The sequence below is a fragment of the Pseudoliparis swirei genome, chromosome 4 (assembly GCF_029220125.1).
Source record: "Pseudoliparis swirei isolate HS2019 ecotype Mariana Trench chromosome 4, NWPU_hadal_v1, whole genome shotgun sequence".
NCBI lineage: Eukaryota > Metazoa > Chordata > Actinopteri > Perciformes > Liparidae > Pseudoliparis > Pseudoliparis swirei.
Window position 1 is genome coordinate 34705546 of NC_079391.1, and position 20536 is coordinate 34726081.

Below are 20536 nucleotides of genomic sequence, written 5' to 3' on the forward strand. Positions count from 1 at the left end.
CACTGTAGCCAGGCTGACAGAGAGTCACAGCTCTGTGGAGCCGAGCATTCCTATAAACCTTAGTGGTAATGACTTTATGAACTTCTTTAATGAAAAGATTTTAACTATTAGGACAAGATTAATAATCTCTTGCCCATAACCAGTGCCAATCTGTTCTCAAGTGGAATGGCCTTGGAAACCGCTGTATGCCCTGGTGTATATTTGGAGGGATTTTCTACTCTCAACCGTGAGCAATTATTTTCAACGGTTACTACTTCGACCACGTCTACCTGTCTCTTGGACCCCATCCCGACGAGGCTGCTTAAAGACGTTTTGCCTTTAATTGGCGGCTCTCTATTAGATATTATCAATGTGTCTCTGCTAACAGGCCACGCACACTCCTTCAAGGTGGCTGTTATTAAACCTCTCCTGAAGAAGCCCACTGGATCCAGAGGTATTGGCTAACTACAGACCGATCTCTAACCTCCTTCCTCTCCAAGATCCTTGAGAAAGTGGTCGCAAATCAGTTGTGACTTTCTACATCATAATAGTTTATTTGAGAAATTTCAATCAGATTTAGAAACACCACAGCACGAGACGGCACTGGTGAAAATTACAAATGACCTCTTAATGGCAGCAGATAAAGGACTCCTCTGTCCTGGTCTTGTTAGACCTTAGTGCTGCATTCGACACCATTGACCATGACATCCTGTTACAGAGACTGGAGCAGTCGATTGGCATTTCAGGCACGGCACTAATTTGGTTTAAACTTTTATCAGATCGATCTCAGTTTGTATTTGTAAACGATCACGCCTCGATAACCACCAACGTTAATCACGGAGTTCCACAAGGTTCTGTGCTTGGACCAATTTTATTTACCTTATACATGCTTCCTTTTGGGGATTTCCCCATCTTTCATTGATCATGCCCACTATTTTTCGATCCGGGAGGCAACCAAATTTTAAACATGTCTTGCTCATGGATGCCTGCAACTTGGACTCAGCCCAAATTTAATGTGGGCAGATCAATTACTGGTGATGTGGATTCTGAGGCTTGTGGCATCCCCCACTGAGCTTGGCGTTATCTTTGAGGGGCTTGTCCATTTTCCCCACTGGACTGCTTCTTTCATCAACGGCCATCTTGCTAATGCTTTGGGTTATTTGATTTAAACTGGTTCCCCTTCCTTAAGGCTGCCTAATAAATCTTTGGTCCCCCAGTTGATCCAAAAGGCCCTTTTCTCACAAAAACGGGGTACATCCCCCCCTTAGCTGCTTGTGGCCCCCAAAAAATCACATTCCTTAACCACAAACCCTTGTGGTGATGACACTGAGCTTGGGGTACCATTTGCCCCACAAAAATCCCTTGGGACTACTGTTCCTAGAGCTTGTAGGGGGGCCAGGGTTACCCCCTTGGAACCAGCTTAATTTGTGGGGAGCACAGTCCCCCTAAAGGCTTGCCCCCACGAGCTTTGTGGGCTGTGTTGCCTGGGCTTGATATTTCATGGGGTTTTACTGCCATGGACTGGTACCATTCCCCCCCTTGGGATTTTTTTTCCCCCCTTTAAACCCTTTCCCCAGCTTTTGACTTTGCCATGGGGGCCCTAGAGGCATTCACTGGAGGCTTGGGTACCTGTTGCTCCCCCTGCCCGTGGTGTTTTCCCCCGCCTGTGGATGGGGGTTTCCCTGGGTACCCAGTTTCATTTGTCATACTTGTGTATTTTTCCACTGCTTTGTACCCTTCATCTTTTCCACTAGAGGTCCTGTTGCCCACTAGGTTTCTTCCATGTTCCCCTAGGGGTTGTGGGGCCATGTGAGGTTTTGCTGTTTGTTGCCCCAGAGCTTTTTAATTTGTGAAAATTGCTTTAAAATGTGATGTTGAATAGAGCTTGTAGTACCATGTTCCCCCCTAGAGGGTTGTGGGACCATGTTCCCCCCTAGAGCTTGGTAATGTTACTAGAGGCTTGTGGGACCATGTTCCCCACTAGAGGGTTGTGGGCCATGTTCCCCCCTAGAGGCTTGTGGTACCATGTTCCCCCTAGAGGCTTGTGGTACCATGTTCCCACTAGAGGGTTGTACCATTTCCCCACTAGAGGCTTTGGTAAAGTTCCCCCCTAGAGGCTTGTGGCCATTTCCCCCCTAGAGGGTTGTGGGCCATGGCCCCCCTAGAGGCTTGTGGTACCATGTTGCCCCCCTAGAGGCTTGTCCATTTCCCACTAGAGGCTTGTGGTAATTTTCCCACTAGAGGCTTGGTATGTTCCCCACTAGAGGGTTGGTACCATGTTACTAGAGGCTTGTGGTACCATTTCCCCCTAGAGGCGTTGGGCCATTTCCCCCCTAGAGGCTTGTGGGCCATGTTGCCCCACTAGAGGCTTGTGGTACCATGTTCCCCACTGGGCTTGTGGTATTTCCCCAGAGGGTTGTGGTACCATGTTCCCACTAGAGGGTTGGTACCATGTTCCCACTAGAGGCTTGTGGGAAATTTCCCCACTAGAGGCTTTGGTACCATGTTCCCACTAGAGGGTTGTGGTACCATGTTGCCCACTAGAGGCTTGTGGTCCATGTTCCCCCCTAGAGGGTTGGTACCATGTTACCCCACTAGAGGCTTGTGGGCCATTTACTGAGGCTTGTGGCCATGTTGCCCACTAGAGGCTTTGGTACCATTTTCCCCACTAGAGGCTTGTGGGGCCATGTTGCCCCCTAGAGGCTTTGGTCCATGTTGCCCCCCGAGCGTCCATTTGCCCCCTAGAGGGTTGTGGGAAAGTTGCCCACTGAGCTTGGTCCATGTTGCCCCACTAGAGGCTTGTGGTACCATTTCCCCCCTAGAGGCTTGTGGTACCATTTTCCCCCCTAGAGGCTTGTGGGCCATGTTCCCCCCTAGAGGCTTTGGTCCATTTGCCCCCCTAGAGGCTTTGGTCCATGTTGCCCCCCTAGAGGGTTGTGGGCCATGTTGCCCCACTAGAGGCTTTGGCCATGTTCCCACTAGAGGCTTGTGGTACCATTTGCCCCTAGAGGGTTGTGGGACCATGTTCCCCCTAGAGGCTTTGGTACCATGTTACTAGAGGGTTGGATTTGCCCCCCTAGAGGCTTGTGGGCCATGTTGCCCACTAGAGGCTTTGGTACCATTTGCCCACTAGAGGGTTGGTCCATGTTGCCCACTAGAGGCTTGTGGTACCATTTGCCCCCACTAGAGGCTTGTGGGCCATGTTGCCCACTAGAGGCTTGTGGTACCATTTTCCCCCCTAGAGGCTTTGGTCCAACCCCCCTAGAGGCTTGTGGTACCATGTTACTAGAGGGTTGTGGGCCCTGTTGCCCCCCTAGAGGCTTGTGGTACCATGTTGCCCACTAGAGGCTTGGTCCATGTTACTGGGGTTGTGTATGTTGCCCACTAGAGGCTTGTGGTCCATTTTCCCCCCTAGAGGGTTGGGCCATGTTGCCCCAAGGGCTTGTGGTACCATTTCCCCCCTAGAGGCTTTGGGACCATGTTGCCCACTGGGCTTTGGTTTTTCCCCCCTAGAGGCTTGTGGGGGACCATGTTACTAGAGGCTTGTGGTCCATGTTGCCCCAGAGGCTTTGGTACCATGTTCCCCACTAGAGGCTTGTGGGAATGTTGCCCCCCTGGGCTTGGTACCATGTTGCCCCCTAGAGGGTTGTGGTCCATGTTACTAGAGGCTTGTGGTCCATGTTCCCCCCTAGAGGGTTGTGGTACCATGTTGCCCCCCTGGGCTTTGGCCATGTTCCCCCCTAGAGGCTTGTGGCCATGTTGCCCACTAGAGGCTTTGGTCCATGTTCCCACTAGAGGCTTTGGTACCATGTTGCCCCACTAGAGGCTTGTCCATGTTGCCCCCCTGAGGCTTGTGGTACCATGTTGCCCACTAGAGGCTTGTGTCCATGTTGCCCCCCTAGAGGCTTGTTTTTGCCCCCAAATTTTTTTGCCCCCCTAGAGGCTTTGGTACCATTTCCCCCCTAGAGGCTTTTACCATGCCCACTAGAGGCTTGTGGTACCATGTTGCCCACTAGAGGCTTGGTACCATGTTGCCCACTAGAGGCTTGTGGTACCATGTTCCCCCTAGAGGCTTGTGTCCATGTTGCCCCCCTAGAGGCTTTTTGGGGCCATGTTGCCCCCCTAGAGGCTTTGGTACCATGTTGCCCCCCTAGAGGCTTGTGGTACCATGTTGCCCCCCTAGAGGCTTGTGGGACCATGTTCCCCACTAGAGGCTTGGTTTTCCCACTAGAGGCTTTGGTACCATTTGCCCCACTAGAGGCTTGTGGGCCATGTTCCCCCAGAGGCTTGGGTACCATGTTGCCCCCCTAGAGGCTTGTGGGCCATGTTCCCCCCTAGAGGCTTTGTACCATGTTCCCCCCTAGAGGCTTGTGGTCCATTTTCCCCCTAGAGGCTTTGGTACCATTTCCCCTAGAGGCTTTGGTCCATTTGCCCACTAGAGGGTTTGGTACCATGTTGCCCCCCTAGAGGCTTGGGCCATGTTCCCACTAGAGGCTTGTGGGCCATGTTCCCACTAGAGGCTTGTGGTACCATGTTCCCCCCTAGAGGCTTTGGTACCATTTCCCCCCTAGAGCTTGTGGTCCATTTGCCCACTAGAGGCTTGTGGTACCATGTTCCCCCCTAGAGGGTTGTGGCCATGTTGCCCACTAGAGGCTTGTGGTACCATTTCCCACTAGAGGCTTGTGGGACCATTTCCCACTAGAGCTTGGTACCATGTTTAGAGGGTTGGTACCATTTCCCCACTAGAGGCTTGTGGGCCATGTTCCCCATAAGGCTTTGGGACCTTTCCCCCAAAGGGTTTGGGCCCTTTCCCCACTAAGGGGTGGTACCATTTCCCACTAGAGGTTGTACTTTTTCCCCCTGGTTATGTTGGCCACGGCTTTGTCCATTTGGGGGTTTTTGCCAGTTTGAGGCTTTCTGTGTCCATGATGGGCTGTTGCCCCACTGGGCCCAGGACACCACTGGGTGATTGCTGTGCAGGAGGCACAGTGTTGGCTGTTGCCCACTGCTGTGGTACCATATCCCACTGGAGCTTGGGGGCCCCATGTTGCCCACGAGGCCAGTTTTGCACAGCCACTAACCAGATGAGGCGGGTAATTCCAGGCTGAAGACCATTGGCTGCACTGGATGAGCTGTGTACCTTACCACTAGGAGAGTTGCAAGTTGTGACAGAGCTTGGTAACCGCCCCACGAGAAACTATTCTCCTGATGTTGTGCAGCATGTACCACAGAGGCTTTTATCATGTTGCCAAGGTTGACTGTAGTCCACCCCCTGGCTGTGTCCCCACTAGAGCTGTTGAAGGTGATAGTAGGCTGGTACCTTCCGGGAAGGAATAGTGCCATCTTGTCAGGGTTGATCTTTGGTGGCAGACCCACTAGAGATGTATCAACAGAAAGTCCCCATGTTCCACTGGACAGGATCAGTTGTGCCATCACTAGCTTGTGGAGGCCATGGACTGACAGAGCCAGAATTGTTACAGAGAAGGAGGAACCCACCGCTTGGGGCCCCATGGGAGAGGCAAGGTACAAGATCCCCCAAAAAGCTTTAAGGTAGGAAGAGAGCTTTTTCCTGGATCCCCACTAGAAGAGACGGATCTGGTGGTTCATGTCAAGCCAGAGGTCAGAAGGATGGACAGAGAGGGCTGTCTAGCATGTACTGCCAAACACTAGAGGCTTGTGGTCCCCCTGAATGACTGGTGAGTCAAGAGTTGTTACTGTAGAGCCCTCAAGTACCCAATGGAGGGGAAGGGGCCGTCTGACGTTCACTAGAGGGTGGTTTTCCAGGAGGGGTTCCTGCCCTAGAGGTTGCAGCCATTGAGAGGCTGTTAATGATGGGTGGGGAAAGGTCAGAAGTCAACACCTAGAATGGGACACTACCCAATGTAGCAGTACCACTAAATTTGGGAGACAATGAGAGAAAGGGATGAAGGTTGTGTTGGTGAGGTGATGAAGATGGATTGTGGACTGTCACTTGTTTGTTTTACATGCCCACTGGAAGGAGGAACAATAAAGGAGGTTGGAAAGAAGAGTTTGGGGTTGAGAAGGAAGACTGTGTCACTAAGAGTTTTTGGTGCAGAGATAGAGGGAGAGGAGATTGTGAGAGCAGCTTCCTTGATTGCCATTTCCCCCACTGGTGGCTTGGCCCCATCCCAACCCCAAGATTTCTGCTTGGACGGAATGAAGAAGAAAGAGAGATGTTCCATTGATGCATGTGAGAAGCAGCAGTTGGGGAGGCTGGACAGACAGAAGGAGGCGAGGTCATGTTGCACAAGGGCAGGTCTGTGTATGGGGGTTGTGTACCAGCTAGAGGGTGAGTGAAGAATTTGAGACATGGAGAGGGTCCAGGGGTTAGATAGAGCAGCTTGTGGTAGTCAATGTTGCCACTGTGAGTAGAGGTTTGGGTGAGATTTGGGAAGACTGGTGACCATGTTCCTGTCTGGATGTTTACCCAGAAGGATGGGGCCTGTTCCCACTAGAGGCTGTGTCATGTTGCCCACCAGGGGCTGTGGCCATGTTTGCCACTGAGTTTGGGTACCATGACTAGTCAGTGGGTGTAGTCAGCCCACTGGGTGAGTGGTACCATGTTACCCCACTAGAGGTTGTGTCTGGAGAGGCAGGGACATACTTTTGCTGCTGTGATAGGTCTCAGTGGGGCCAGGGTGCATTTTCCCCAACCAGAGATGAGTGCCTTGTTGTGACTGACAGTTGACCTTTGCCAGGTGCTTGTGGTAGACATAGGATAACAGAGGGTTGGTACCCTGTGCCCCGATTGGTCCATGTACCACTAGAGCTGGGACAACCATGTCTTTGTACTGTGCCCCCACTGGGGCTTGTTCTTTGCCCCACTGGAGAGCTTTTTTGCCCATTGCCACGGAGCTTCATGTTGCCCTTACTTTTAAGACCATGTTCCCACGGGGTCCATGTTTTTCCCCACTTACGAGCTCTGTTGCCATTGTCTGGCCCCCAGAGGTGTGACCCTTTTCCCCACTAGAGGCTTGTGTACCATGTTGCCCACTAGAGGCTTTGGTACCATGTTACCCCCCTAGAGGCTTGTGGGACCATTTCCCCACTAAAAGCTTGTGTGCCATTTCCCCCCTAGAGGGTTGGTACCATGTTGCCCCCCTAGAGGCTTGTGTACCATGTTCCCCACTAGAGGCTTGTAGTACCATTTCCCACTGGGCTTGTGGGACCATGTTCTAGCCCCTGGGGTTTGGTCCTGCCCCTGGTCCTTTGGTCCCCTGGCTTTGGTCCATTTGCCCTGGCTGGTCCTGGCTCCCGGTCCACCTGGCTTTGGTCCTTCTCTGGCTTTGGTCCATGTCCTCTGGCTGACTGTTCTCTTTGGGCCCCTTTTGGTCCTTTTTTCCCCTGGCTTTGGGCCCTGCCCCGGGGGTTGGTCCCTGGCCCCCTGGCCCCTTTGGTCCTGTTTTGGCTCGGGCCCTGGGCCCCTGGCTTTGGGCCTTTGGCCCTGGCCCCTTTTTCTCTTCTGGCTTGTGGTCCCTGCCCTGGGCCCTTTTGGTCCTGGTTTTTCCCCCTGGCCCCTGGGGTTGTCCACCCCCTCGTGCCCCTTTCCCACTGCCCCCCCCCCCCGGGTAACCAAACCCCCCTAACCACCCACCCCAAAACTTTTCCCCACCCAAACCCCTTTAAAAAAAACCCTTTAAACCCCCACTAACAGGGACCACCCCCCACTGGGGCCCCACAACCCCTAACCATAAACTAACCCCACCTAACCACAAAACCCACCACAACCCCCACTAACCCCCCATAAACCAAGCCCCAAAAACCCCCACTCCACCCCAAACCCCACGCCCAAATTTCCCACACACCATGCCACCACAACCACCACCCCATAACCAAACCACTAGAGACCATAACCACCCACACCACTAACCCACCCCCTTTGCCCCTGCCAAAACCCCCCCACGGGGCATTTTCCCCATTTTCCAAAACCCCCCTAACCCCACCCAACCAAACCCCCTGGCCCCACCCATAACCCCAAAAACCTTTTCCGGGCCCCCACTGGGAAAAACCCCACTAATTTGACCTTTTAACCACCACTAAACCCCAAACCACAGACATACCAAAAACCACTTAACGACCCCATAAACCACCACAGCACCCACTAACCATCCCAACCCCTTTTAGACCTGCCCGAGGGGCCCTTTGCCCCAACCACAACACCCACTAACCCCCAACCCCATACCCCAACCCACCCCACTAAACCCAAACCACCACAACCTCCCCAAAACCAAAAACCACAACTTGTTTAACCCCCACTAACCACCCCTTTTTTTAACCACCCCACAACCAAATTTTTACCCACTTCCCCCTTTTTTAAAAACCCAAAACCTAACCCCCACAAACCACCAAACTAACCCCACTCCAAAACCCCCACAGGGGCCCCCCCCCAAAAACCCCACTAAACCAACACCCCACTAACCACAACCACCATTTACCCCACTAACCATCCCCCAAACCCCCCTTTCCCCCAAACCCAAACCCCACTGGGGAAGCCACCCCCACAACCCTTTTCCCCACTGGAGGCTTGTGGTGCCATGTTGCCCACTAGAGGCTTGTAGTACCATGTTACCCCACTAGAGAGCTTGTAGTACCATGTTACCCCACTAGGGCTGGTACCATGTTGCCCCCACTAGAGGCTTGTGGTACCATGTTACCCCACTAGAGGCTTGTGGTACCATGTTGCCCACTAGAGGCTTGTGGTACCATGTTACCCCACTAGAGAGCTTGTGGTACCATGTTACCCCACTAGAGAGCTTGTGGTACCATGTTACCCCACTAGAGCTTGTAGTACCATGTTACCCCACTAGAGGCTTGTGGTACCATGTTGCCCCACTAGAGAGCTTGTAGTACCATGTTACCCCACTAGAGGCTTGTAGTACCATGTTACCCCACTAGAGGCTTGTAGTACCATGTTACCCCACTAGAGGCTTGGTACCATATTACCCACTAGAGCTTGTGGTACCATGTTACCCCACTAGAGAGCTTGTAGTACCATGTTACTACACTAGAGAGCTTGTGGTACCATATTGCCCCACTAGAGAGCTTGTGGTACCATGTTGCCCCACTAGAGGCTTGTAGTACCATGTTACCCCACTAGAGAGCTTGGTAGTACCATGTTGCCCACTAGAGAGCTTATAGTACCATGTTACCCCACTAGAGAGCTTGTGGTACCATGTTACCCCACTAGAGCTTGTAGTACCATGTTGCCCACTAGAGGCTTGTGGTACCATGTTACCCACTAGAGGCTTGTAGTACCATGTTGCCCCACTAGAGAGCTTGTAGTACCATGTTGCCCCACTAGAGGCTTGTGGTACCATGTTACCCCACTAGAGAGCTTGTGGTACCATGTTGCCCACTAGAGAGCTTGGTACCATGTTACCCCACTAGAGAGCTTGTGGTACCATGTTACCCCACTAGAGAGCTTGTGGTACCATGTTACCCACTAGAGAGCTTGTGGTACCATGTTACCCCACTAGAGAGCTTGTAGTACCATGTTACCCCACTAGAGAGCTTGTGGTACCATGTTACACCACTAGAGGCTTGTGGTACCATGTTACCCCACTAGAGGCTTGTAGTACCATGTTACCCCACTAGAGAGCTTGTAGTACCATATTACCCCACTAGAGAGCTTGTGGTACCATATTACCCCACTAGAGAGCTTGGTACCATGTTACCCCACTAGAGGCTTGTAGTACCATGTTACCCACTAGAGAGCTTGTAGTACCATATTGCCCCACTAGAGAGCTTGTGTACCATGTTACCCCACTAGAGAGCTTGTGGTACCATGTGCCCCACTAGAGAGCTTGTAGTACCATGTTACCCCACTAGAGAGCTTATAGTACCATATTACCCCACTAGAGAGCTTGTAGTACCATGTTACCCCACTAGAGAGCTTGTAGTACCATGTTACCCCACTTCTTCTAGGAACAGAGGTGTTCCACATGTTCACTAAAGGCCTGAACACCGTCTCCAAAGTGAACTAGAGTTCCTGATGCAGGTCCGATTCCTCCAGAGCCCATGAGCCACGCTCCTCCACCGAGTCAGGACCAACACGCCAGAAACATGAGCTCCTTCACAGAGGTGATAATATGAGTTAATAATATTAATACTATTAATAATACAGTTTTTATTTGATGAATATTATTGAAGAAAAGGAGAAAAATATAATAAATACAAAAGTGACGATTATAACCAAAACACAACGTGTTGTTCCTCGTGTTCCTTTTATGAGAGAAGTTTATTCATCCACCTCCTGGACCCGCCCTGAAGACCGCCCACAGGCCTTCACCAAGGACCACGGTTCCCCCAGGAAGGTCTGTTGGTCGTCTTCAGGGCGCTCTGGTCCAGACGGGTCAGAGCACCCTGAAGACCACCCACAGAGCTTCCTGGGGGAACCATGGTCCTTCCACCAAGATGACTTGTCCATACGTAGAAACGTGGCCAGGAGCTTCTTCTTCCTGGACGTGTTCCTCTGAGTCTGATGAGACTAGAGACTCAAAATGAATCTGAGTCGTGTTCAGGGCGAGTGGTCCTGAGACAGCAGCACGACCTCGAGCTCCACACTGCAGAGGGCTGTTGTTGTCTCTTTGTAGTCGTTTTGTTTCTTTTTTTAAGTTGTTTTGTGTCTCTTTGTAGTTGTGTTGTGTGTCTTTGTAGTTTTGTGTCTCTTTGTTGTAGTTTTGTGTCTCTGTTGTAGTTGTGTGTCTCTTTGTAGTCGGTATGTGTGTCTTTGTGGTTGTATTGCCTCTTTGTAGTCGGTATGTGTGTCTTTGTGGTTGTATTGCCTCTTTGTAGTCGGTATGTGTGTCTTTGTGGTTGTATTGCCTCTTTGTAGTCGGTATGTGCCTCTTTGTAGTTGTTTCGTGTCTCTTTGAAGTCATAGTCTGTCTCCCTGTAATTGTCATGTGTCTCTTTGTAGTTGATTTGTGTCTTTCAGGTTGTTTTTACTGTTTTTCATAGTTGTCTCTTTGTAGCCGTCCTGTGTCTCCTGTAGTAGCTTCATGTCTCCACAGGGGGGCTCCCGACACCGCTCAGTAATCCATCCATGAACTATCCACTAACACGTATTGCATGTATCTTAAAGCCTGACAAACCGTTGTTATACTTTAACTACAGAGTGTTAAATACTCAGAAAGCAGAGGATCTGAAGCCGGAGCTCGCTGAGTCTGCAGCCGTGTCTCTTTGCATTCGTCCATGAGAGTGAAATGAAATGCTAGTCGTTAAATATTTGGCAGGACATGAAAACACCAGTAAAACAAGAAAAGCTGCAGCTTAATAAAAAACATTCACAATGTGAAGTCATCGTAAAGTCAAACTGAAAACACGTCCTCTAAAGCTTCAGAGCAAAGAGCTCCTCATGGTCACATGACCCGGGGGGGGGGGGGGGGGGGGCACACGTCTCCATGACCAGTCAGATGATCAATAACAGATCATATGTGTCCGAGAGGAAGCAGGTCTGCTGATCCTGGTGCACATCAGTCCCGGTGAGTTAGACCATGTGACCCGATCGGTCGCCTCATGTGATGTAAACACGCTTTAGAATAATAAAACACAGCCAGTCCAACGGGTATCGGTCTGTGGTCCGTGAGGATACGGACTCGGGAGTCTGAACCCGTGAATGAGGACCCCGGATCTCCTCCCGCGGGGTCGTGGATCCTAAGCGATGCGGTTCGGGTCTCACAGGTCTTCGTACAGCAGCATGCCGTTGAAGAGGGTGAGCGGCTCCACGGAGTGGGCCAGCTTGCCCATCACCAGGTCGATGCAGACCGTGTCCCGGCTCTGCAGGGGCAGGATGATGTTGAAGACGGCCAGAGACCCCGGAGGGGTCTTGGCCTCGGCCACCGGGTTGTTCTCCAGGCCTTCGGGCTGGTAGCCTCCGGAGTCCACCCGAGCCATGCCGTAGTTGGACTTGGACAGAACCGCCTCGATCTTCTCGTTCTTGTGACCCGTCAGGACGGCACTGAAGAAGTATCGTCCGTCGACCGGAGCGGTGAAGATACCTGAAGGGAAGATTCAGAGTGACGCCAGAAACCTTCGTCCAACATTCAAAGAATGATTCAAAGACTCTGAATGTCAGTTTGGGCCTCAACATGACAGAGCTAACAGAGCTAACGGAGCTAACAGCACGAACAGAGCTAACAGCGCTAACGGAGCTAACAGCGCGAACAGAGCTAACAGCGCTAACAGAGCTAACAATGCTAACAGTGGTAACAGAGCTAACAGCGCTAACGGAGCTAACATCGCTAACAGAGCTTAGCTGAGGGTGACTGGACAAAGGGCGCTACGTTCAGTCGCCCTTTGAGGACCAAGTTGCTGGTCCGACCTCGGGAGGTTTGGACTTCTTGCTCAGGGACATTTCAACATGAGGACCGAACGGGGATCGAGCCGCCGGCCCTTCGGCGAGGCCACAACCCCGCTAAGACCCCGTTCACCTGTTCTTGGGTCGTAGAAGTCTCCTTCATTGACAAAGACCTTGTCGAAGAGGATGGTTCCTGCCCTCTCCATGGGGACGCTGAGCGCTGCAGAGAAGGAGAGCCTGGGCACCAGAGCGTCCACGCCGTGGACACCTGGAGACAGACAGGTGAGGAGGACTCGGTTACAGCTGGGCCTCGTTGTCATAGGTCTTCTCAGCAAGTATGAAACCAAACACAACGTGAGGGTGAAATGAAAGATGCTGAAAGCAGACACATCAACTCCTGGAGAAACCGACCAATCAGGAGCTCCAGTGTGTGGTGCTGCACGTTGTTTCATTTCAGCTTGTTTGCTATTAATATTATTTGAAGAACATCCGTACCTGTTTCACCTTTGGGACCTGTGAAAAGAGATCAGAGTGGTCAGAACAACGGTCAAGAAAGAGAGGAGATCTTTATGCCCAGAGGATCCTGTTCACTGATTGGACCGTCATGTTTTTATAGACTCCACCTCTTTCTGCCTCCATCGATTTGTTTCCTCGTCCTAAATACCAACTTGTATAAATGTACAAATATGGGTCGTACCAGGATAACCTCGGTCCCCTTGTCGCCCAGGAAGCCCCGGCAGCCCGTTGAGGCCTCTCTCTCCAAGGGGTCCGGGGGGTCCTGTGTGGTCATATGAATGACATGTAACTCAAAGGTCGTTACCCAGCATTCCTTGTGGTTTTTAATACCACAACGTTTACGAGTGACAGGGGACTCCATTAGCACGTTAGCACGTTAGCAGAGAGAGTCCTTGATTGTGATTGGCTGAGAGGCAACTCAACCCGTTGTAAAATACTGTTGTACTACTACTACTAATAATAATGATGTATCAGTTACTCGTTGCACGCTGCCCTTCTACTGCTTCTCTTTGCCCTTGTGGTCATATGCTAAAACTGCACTCTGCTGCCTCAGCACTCAATGACATGACAGCTGAATATGAATCAATGCAACAGTTACAGAAGAACAGATCTGATTCTAATCGGTCATCTGGACACGTGAACCAGATCACTGTCGTATGTTGTGATCTCTGCTCTGATTGGCCGGCTGGATTTACTCTCATCCATCTGACTGTTGGTGTTTCTCTGGTTTCTAGAAAGCTTCACACAACATTTTGTTGTCAGTTCTTGAGAAGTTTATCCGGAGCCGCTCACCTGGCAGGTCGTGCTCAGAGGACCTTTGCAGGTCTTTGGAGACCTGGTTCAGACTGGAGTTCAGACTCTTCATCCTTCTGTAGACGTCGTCCTGGTTCCTCTGGATGGCGTCCATGATTCCTCCGTGATGGACGACCGACTCATTCAGACCGGAGACACACGTCCACAACGTCGACACGTGTCGGTTCAGACCTGAACACACCCGGCAAGATCAGAAACTAAAGCTGGAACGCTCCAGGTAACCACAAGAGGATCCTCCAATCAGACGGGCTCCGGAGGCCACGCCTCCACACAGGAAACAGTCCCGTTCTCGTGATATCTCAGAAACAGTAGAGGTCCCCTATGGTTTAGAAGTAACTGATGTGTTCACCATGGCAACATTGGTGTCTATGTTCCCATGAGCAACACATAGAGGAACCGGCCGTTGGGTTCCAAATGAACGCTACCTTCTTTGATCTTGACGATGGAGTCGGAGACGCCGTCCAGCCTCCCACAGATTCCCTCCAGCTTCGACAACCTCTTCTCCAGCCCGTCTCCAGACCTCCGGCAGTCCCCCATCTCCACCAGCAGCGTGCTCTGGAACCGCCGGACGTCCCCGTCCACGGCGTCCAGCCGGTCGCGGCTGTCCTCGATGTGCTCCGTCACCTCCTGCTGGATCTTGTCCAGCTCGGAGATGATCTTGTCCTTTGTGTTTCCTGTCAGGGATCACAGGGTCAACGTGAGCTGCAGAGTGGCATCGGAGGCAATGCAGAGTCGGCGCCACCGAGTCGGGCTCACCGAGGTCGGTGATGACGCTGCCGTGTTTCTGCACCGTGTGTTCCAGCCCCTTCAGGGTGTCGTTGATGGAGCTGAAGGTGAGGATGACCTCGGACAGTTCGCCCTGCAGCGTCTTCAGCTGGTTGTTGCTGGATCCTCCGATCACGCTGTGGCCGTCTAAAGGCTTCTCAGCATCCAACCCAGGTCCTCGTCCGCTGGTTCCACCGCCCCCACCAGAACCACCACCTAGGAAGGGTTTATTTTTGCAAACCCCTTTAATTATCTCTTCATTAACAATGATTTAACTTACAATAAAACATCTAGCAATGTGTGAGTGGGGCTGATACATGTCGGGCCTCCAGAAAATTATATAATAAAACAAAAAGACCCAATACATTTGTGCAATCATATCTAATCCAATCATTTGATTGGTGGCTCTGACCTGTGGGCGTGTCCGGGCTGGTGTTACATTGGCCGGTGCAGGTCCTGACGTCGCCTCGCAGCAGGCGGACCTGGTCCTCCAGTCGTATCTGGAGTCTGTTGATGTGGCTCTGCATGCGCCCCAGTGCATCGTGGGAATGATTCTTCAGCCTCTGCAGCTCGTCCTCCACCTTCCCGCACAACTCGCAGTCGTGCCCCAGCACCTCCACCTCTGTCACGATTCGGTTAAAGTGCTCGCCGTGATCTCCGGTCAGGTCCTTGATCTTACGGACATCTTGGCTCAGGTCCACAACCTTAGTGATGAGTCACATGTTAATATTCATGAAGATCCACCCAACAGTGATAGCTACGTCAGTTTAGCCTAGCCTCCTGCTAGCAGAGAGGTGGCCGCTGTGGGGCTCCTTGTCTGTAACCGTGGAGCATCAAAGCATGGTGGAAAGAGCCAGATAAGAACTGGGCGGCTGATGCTTGTTAGCTTGCTAATTCACCCATGCTACCACGTAGCCGTGGTTACAGAAAAGGTCCTAAAGAAAGATGCTGTTCATCTGTCGATAGCAGCTTCCTTTTATACGCGGTCACAAGACTGCGTAGATGAAGCATTGAGTTCTTAACTTGTAGCTAGCTACCATGTTAACTCCAACATGCTTTCATACTACGGTTACCCTGGTAACAGAAGAGCCAACAAAGAGCTGGTGGCCAGCGGAATTGGGAGTTCTGCTGTCCCTCCGCCTAAGTCCTCAACGCTTGGAGACTATCTTGCCCGGAGGAGATCAGTTGAGGGATACAAAGTCTAGCTAGCTCTGGAGATGGATGAGTGAGCTAACTAAGCTAACTAGCCAGCCATCCTCTCCAGAGCTCTCCTACTATCAAAGATGTCTAATAGCGGCGTAGCAGTTGAACCCGTTGGTAACTTTCTCAGGAGGGGTCACTTTCTTTAGCCACTATTTGCATTCCTATAATAAAAAAGCAGTTATTATAACAACTTGCGGGGGACGTCTAGCTCACCTTGTCGAGCAGAGAGTCTCCAGACACCGACATGTCTTTGATTTGAGTGTTAAAGTGTCGAATCTGATCCTCGTTGGCGACCACTCTCCACTCCAGGGATTTCTCTGTTTCTCCCATCCCAGATAACCCGTTGCCTGCACCTCCTCCCGTAGATCCTCCTCCTGTAGATCCTCCTCCTGTAGATCCTCCTCCTATAGATCCTCCTCCTGTAGATCCTCCTCCTGTAGATCCTCCTCCTATAGATCCTCCTCCTGTAGATCCTCCTCCTATAGATCCTCTACCTGTAGATCCTCCTCCTATAGATCCTCCTCCTGTAGATCCTCCTCCTATAGATCCTCTACCTGTAGATCCTCCTCCTGTAGATCCTCCTCCTGTAGATCCTCCTCCTGTAGATCCTCTACCTGTAGATCCTCCTCCTGTAGATCCTCCTCCTATAGATCCTCTACCTGTAGATCCTCCTCCTATAGATCCTCCTCCTGTAGATCCTCCTCCTATAGATCCTCTACCTGTAGATCCTCCTCCTGTAGATCCTCCTCCTGTAGATCCTCCTCCTATAGATCCTCTACCTGTAGATCCTCCTCCTGTAGATCCTCCTCCGGTAGTTCCTCTTTCTGTTCCAGATCCTCCTGTTGTAGATTCTCCTCCATCTCTACCTGCTCCCCACCTTCCTCCTCCATCTCCCCGGTCACTACTTCCCCTTCCTCCTACTCCTCCTACCCCTCCTCCTTCAGACCCTCCACAATTGCACTCCTCCAGCCTCCGGCTGATGAGGGATGTGTTGTTTTGCAGCTTCGACAGCCTCTTGCCGTGGTCGCCCACCCCGTCCTTCACCAGCCCCACGTCCAGCTCCACGTCTACGATCCTGAAGGCCTGGTCATCAAAGCGGTCCAGGAACACCGTCCTCAGGTCCCCCAGCTCTCTGTGGAAGTAGTCCTTCAGGTCGTTCTCGAGGTATGAGCAGCTCTGCTCGGTCCGCTGCACGGTGTCGTTGATACGCCGCTCCAGATCCCTCAGACGATTGTCCAGTCGGTCCTCCGTCACCGCGACATCGCCCCCACGTCCCCCAATTCCACCGCCACCACCCAACCATCCTCCTCCGAAGCCGCCGTTCTCGTTGTTGCCGCCTCCTCCGCTGACCTCCTTGTCCAGACGGTTCTGCAGAACATCAACGTTCTCTGAGGCTGAGCTGATCTTGCGCTCAGCGTCATTGACGCGGTCCTGGAAGTCGTTGACGGTGGCACAGCATCCTTGCCAGCGCACCACCTCCCGCCGCAGTCCGTCCAGGCTCTGCCGATACCGAAGGTCCATGGCGTTGAGCTGCTTCTCCAGAGCTCGGATGCTCTCCCGGTCCTCCTGCTGCTGTCGGCGTAGATCCTCCACGCCGGCCTGGAAAACACACATGGAACCATCGGACTGAGCCAGCAAATGTGTTTTACTTCAGCTGCACTTCGGTCAGAAAGACGCGATGTTGACTTAGACGAACGACTCGCTGAAGGAGATCGACGTGATACCTGACAGGAGGAGCAGGACAGCGACACCCTCGTCTCCAACTCCCTCAGGATCTCCTCCTTCAACGAATTCAACTTCCCTCCACTCAGTCCTCCTCCGGACAGACCTCCGTCCAGGTCATTCCCTTTCCTATTCACCAGGTGGTTGTTGATGCTGTCCAGGGTCTTATCATGGGCCTGTTGGAGCAGAGACACCTCAGCTTCACCAAACATTACAACATTAAACGAAGCTTTGGTCATGTTTGTTATTTTGTATGAAGGCAAAAAAGTTGATGTGGCATTCAGCCTCTCGTGCTCCTGAAGGTCTCTGAGGGTCTGATTCGGTTGTTTCCTCTACAACCTTAGAACTCCTAAAACAGTAGCTACAACCTCCATCATGACCAACTCTCCACTGGTCTTACTACACCTGTCCGTGTCAGGTGCAGCTCTCATACGGTGCTGCATCCCTCAAGTCCTCACAGGTCAAACAGGGACTCACCTGTGTGCGGTTGTCCAGCTGGTCCAGTTTCGTCTGAATGCTGTCGATCGTCTCTTTAATCTCCGGCTGAGCTGCATCAGCAGGATTCCTTCCTCCTGAAGAGGGACCTCCTCCTCCTCCTCCACCTCCTCCTCCTCCACTGACGCCCGATTTGTTGACTTCCTGTTGAAATTGTTCGTTCACGGTGGTCTGAAGGTCCTGGAGGGTTTTGGTCAAGCTCTGGATCTTCTCCTCCAGCTGCCTCATCTTCTCCTTCTCACCTCGTCCTGTAAGAGCAGGAAGCGGAAAAGTGTTTACAGTCATGTGCTGATGAAGGCGGGGCCACACAGAGACGAAGGCGGGGCCACACAGAGACAAAGGCGGGGCCATAGAGAAGAAGGCGGGGCCACACAGAGACGAAGGCGGGGCCACACAGAGACGAAGGCAGGGCCACAAAGAGACGAAGGCGGGGCCACACAGAGACGAAGGCGGGGCCACACAGAGACGAAGGCGGGGCTACACAGAGACAAAGGCGGGGCCACAGAGACGAAGGCGGGGCCACACAGAGATGAAGGTGGGGCCACACAGAGACGAAGGCGGGGCCACACAGAGACAAAGGCGGGGCTACACAGAGACAAAGGCGGGGCCACAGAGACGAAGGCGGGGCCACACAGAGACGAAGGCGGGGCCACACGTCTGAACAGTTACAGTAACAAAACCACAAATCAATGGAAATGAGAATCCACTTACCACTGTGTCCAGATCCAGAACTGCCTCCTCCACCCTGACCTCCTCCACCCTGACCATAGCCCATCCCTCCTCCACCTGTCCCTCCTCCACCCTGACCATAGCCCGTTCCTCCTCCTTGACCTCCACCCTGACCATAGCCTGTCGCTCCTCCACCCTGACCATAGCCCGTCCTTGCTCCACCCTGACCTCCTCCACCCTGACCATAGCCCGTCCCTGCTCCACCCTGACCATAGCCCGTTCCTCCTCCTTGACCTCCACCCTGACCATAGCCTGTCGCTCCTCCACCCTGACCATAGCCCGTCCTTGCTCCACCCTGACCTCCTCCACCCTGACCATAGCCCGTTCCTCCTCCTTGACCTCCACCCTGACCATAGCCCGTTCCTCCTCCTTGACCTCCACCCTGACCATAGCCTGTCGCTCCTCCACCCTGACCATAGCCCGTCCTTGCTCCACCCTGACCTCCTCCACCCTGACCATAGCCCGTTCCTCCTCCTTGACCTCCACCCTGACCATAGCCCGTTCCTCCTCCTTGACCTCCACCCTGACCATAGCCCATCCCTGCTCCACCCTGACCTCCTCCACCCTGACCATAGCCCGTCCCTGCTCCCCCTTGGCCCCCCGGTCTGGGCTGAGGTCTGGTGGTGGAGATCTGGGTTCCTGGACCTCCATTGCAGTCCTCTCCACTGTAGCCATGGCAACACTTCCACTGCATCTCCGTCACCATCTTGTAGGCCGCTTTGTGCCGCGGCCTCATGTAGGTCCGGTATCTGGAGAGGCCAGAGAGTGTGTGAGTGTGTGAGTGTGTGTGTGTGTGTGTGTGAGTGTGTGTGTGTGTGTTAGGGCTGCAACAACGAATCGATAAAATTGATAAAAATCGATTATTAAAATCGATTATTAAAATAGTTGGCAACGAATTTCATTATCGATTCGTTATGTCGCGCGATTATTACGGCGCTCAATAAGTCACGGAGTATAAACAAAGTTGAGTTGAGCGCAGAGCGGCGCAGGAGAAACCAGAGCGGAGCGAGGAAAGGACGCTGCGTTGTGAGAGCCAATCAGCGCTGAGCTGCTCCTCTGTTGATGAATCTAATTGGCTGCTGCTGCTCACGTGGCGCTGGATGCGGAAGTCCTTCACGAAGTCGGAGACATTCACGGAGCTAAGTGCGCCTCCGGGTGACGTTATGACCCCAGACACCAGGGCGCTACATGTCACGACGTGTGGCATTTCCACAAGAGGATAACGTAGAAAACGTGGTTATTTATTCCGTGGCGAATAGCGGAAAATATTTTTCCATGGAGAAAGGCAACGGAGATAAACCACGACTCGCTGTGAGCGCTGAGCGTGCAGACAGCGTTTAACGGAGCGGAGCAGCGTGCGCTCTGATCGCTCTCTTAATGAAGTATCGATACTAAAAATATGCTAAATCACATCGTGTTTAACGTACGGGTACTTTGTTAGCATCGCTACACCGTGCAGCGTGACAGCAGCAGATGTAGCGGACTAGCATTCAAGCTAACCTAACTTCCCAAACGCTGTGGACATCTGAACGCTGATTGGCCGAGACGCGACACGTCCATCAAAGATGTTTTATTGTGAAGATCACTGCATCTCAACGGCAGCGGGCCAGGTGAACAACATAATAAATCGGAACGCGTCTCTGATATTGTTCAGGGAGCGGGGCCACATGGGGACCACTGCTCAGGAGAGGAACGCTGTCAGTCTGTTTGTGACGGTTCATCACCATGGTGACCAGTGAACAGGTTCATCACCATGGTGACCAGTGAACAGGTTCATCACCATAGTGACCAGTGAACAGGTTCATCACCATGGTGACCAGTGAACAGGTTCATCACCATGCTGACCAGTGAACAGGTTCATCACCATAGTGACCAGGGAACAGGTTCATCACCATGGTGACCAGTGAACAGGTTCATCACCATGGTGACCAGTGAACAGGTTCATCACCATGCTGACCAGTGAACAGGTTCATCACCATGCTGACCAGTGAACAG

At 52.4% G+C, this 20536-nt stretch overlaps 1 protein-coding gene across 2 annotated transcripts in view; it reads right to left on the bottom strand.

Annotated features, from left to right (window-relative positions):
- Positions 1 to 10111: 10111 nt before the first annotated feature.
- The window catches only part of LOC130192166 (EMILIN-1-A-like), a 16228-nt gene continuing 5803 nt past the window's right edge, over positions 10112 to 20536 (bottom strand). Inside the window, exons 3-15 of one of the 2 annotated variants that reach the window (XM_056411929.1) lie at positions 19097 to 19290; positions 18524 to 19045; positions 17795 to 18060; positions 17320 to 17493; positions 15809 to 17194; positions 14805 to 15096; positions 14384 to 14608; positions 14053 to 14301; positions 13607 to 13798; positions 12996 to 13076; positions 12794 to 12811; positions 12432 to 12566; positions 10112 to 11999 (exon numbers count right to left, since the gene is read on the bottom strand). In XM_056411929.1, coding sequence (XP_056267904.1) covers positions 11677 to 11999; positions 12432 to 12566; positions 12794 to 12811; positions 12996 to 13076; positions 13607 to 13798; positions 14053 to 14301; positions 14384 to 14608; positions 14805 to 15096; positions 15809 to 17194; positions 17320 to 17493; positions 17795 to 18060; positions 18524 to 19045; positions 19097 to 19290 — 4057 coding nt within the window. In that variant the 3' untranslated portion in view covers positions 10112 to 11676. Of the gene's footprint in view, positions 12000 to 12431; positions 12567 to 12793; positions 12812 to 12995; positions 13077 to 13606; positions 13799 to 14052; positions 14302 to 14383; positions 14609 to 14804; positions 15097 to 15808; positions 17195 to 17319; positions 17494 to 17794; positions 18061 to 18523; positions 19291 to 20536 lie in introns of both variants that reach the window. The other variant, XM_056411928.1, reaches the window with a different exon arrangement.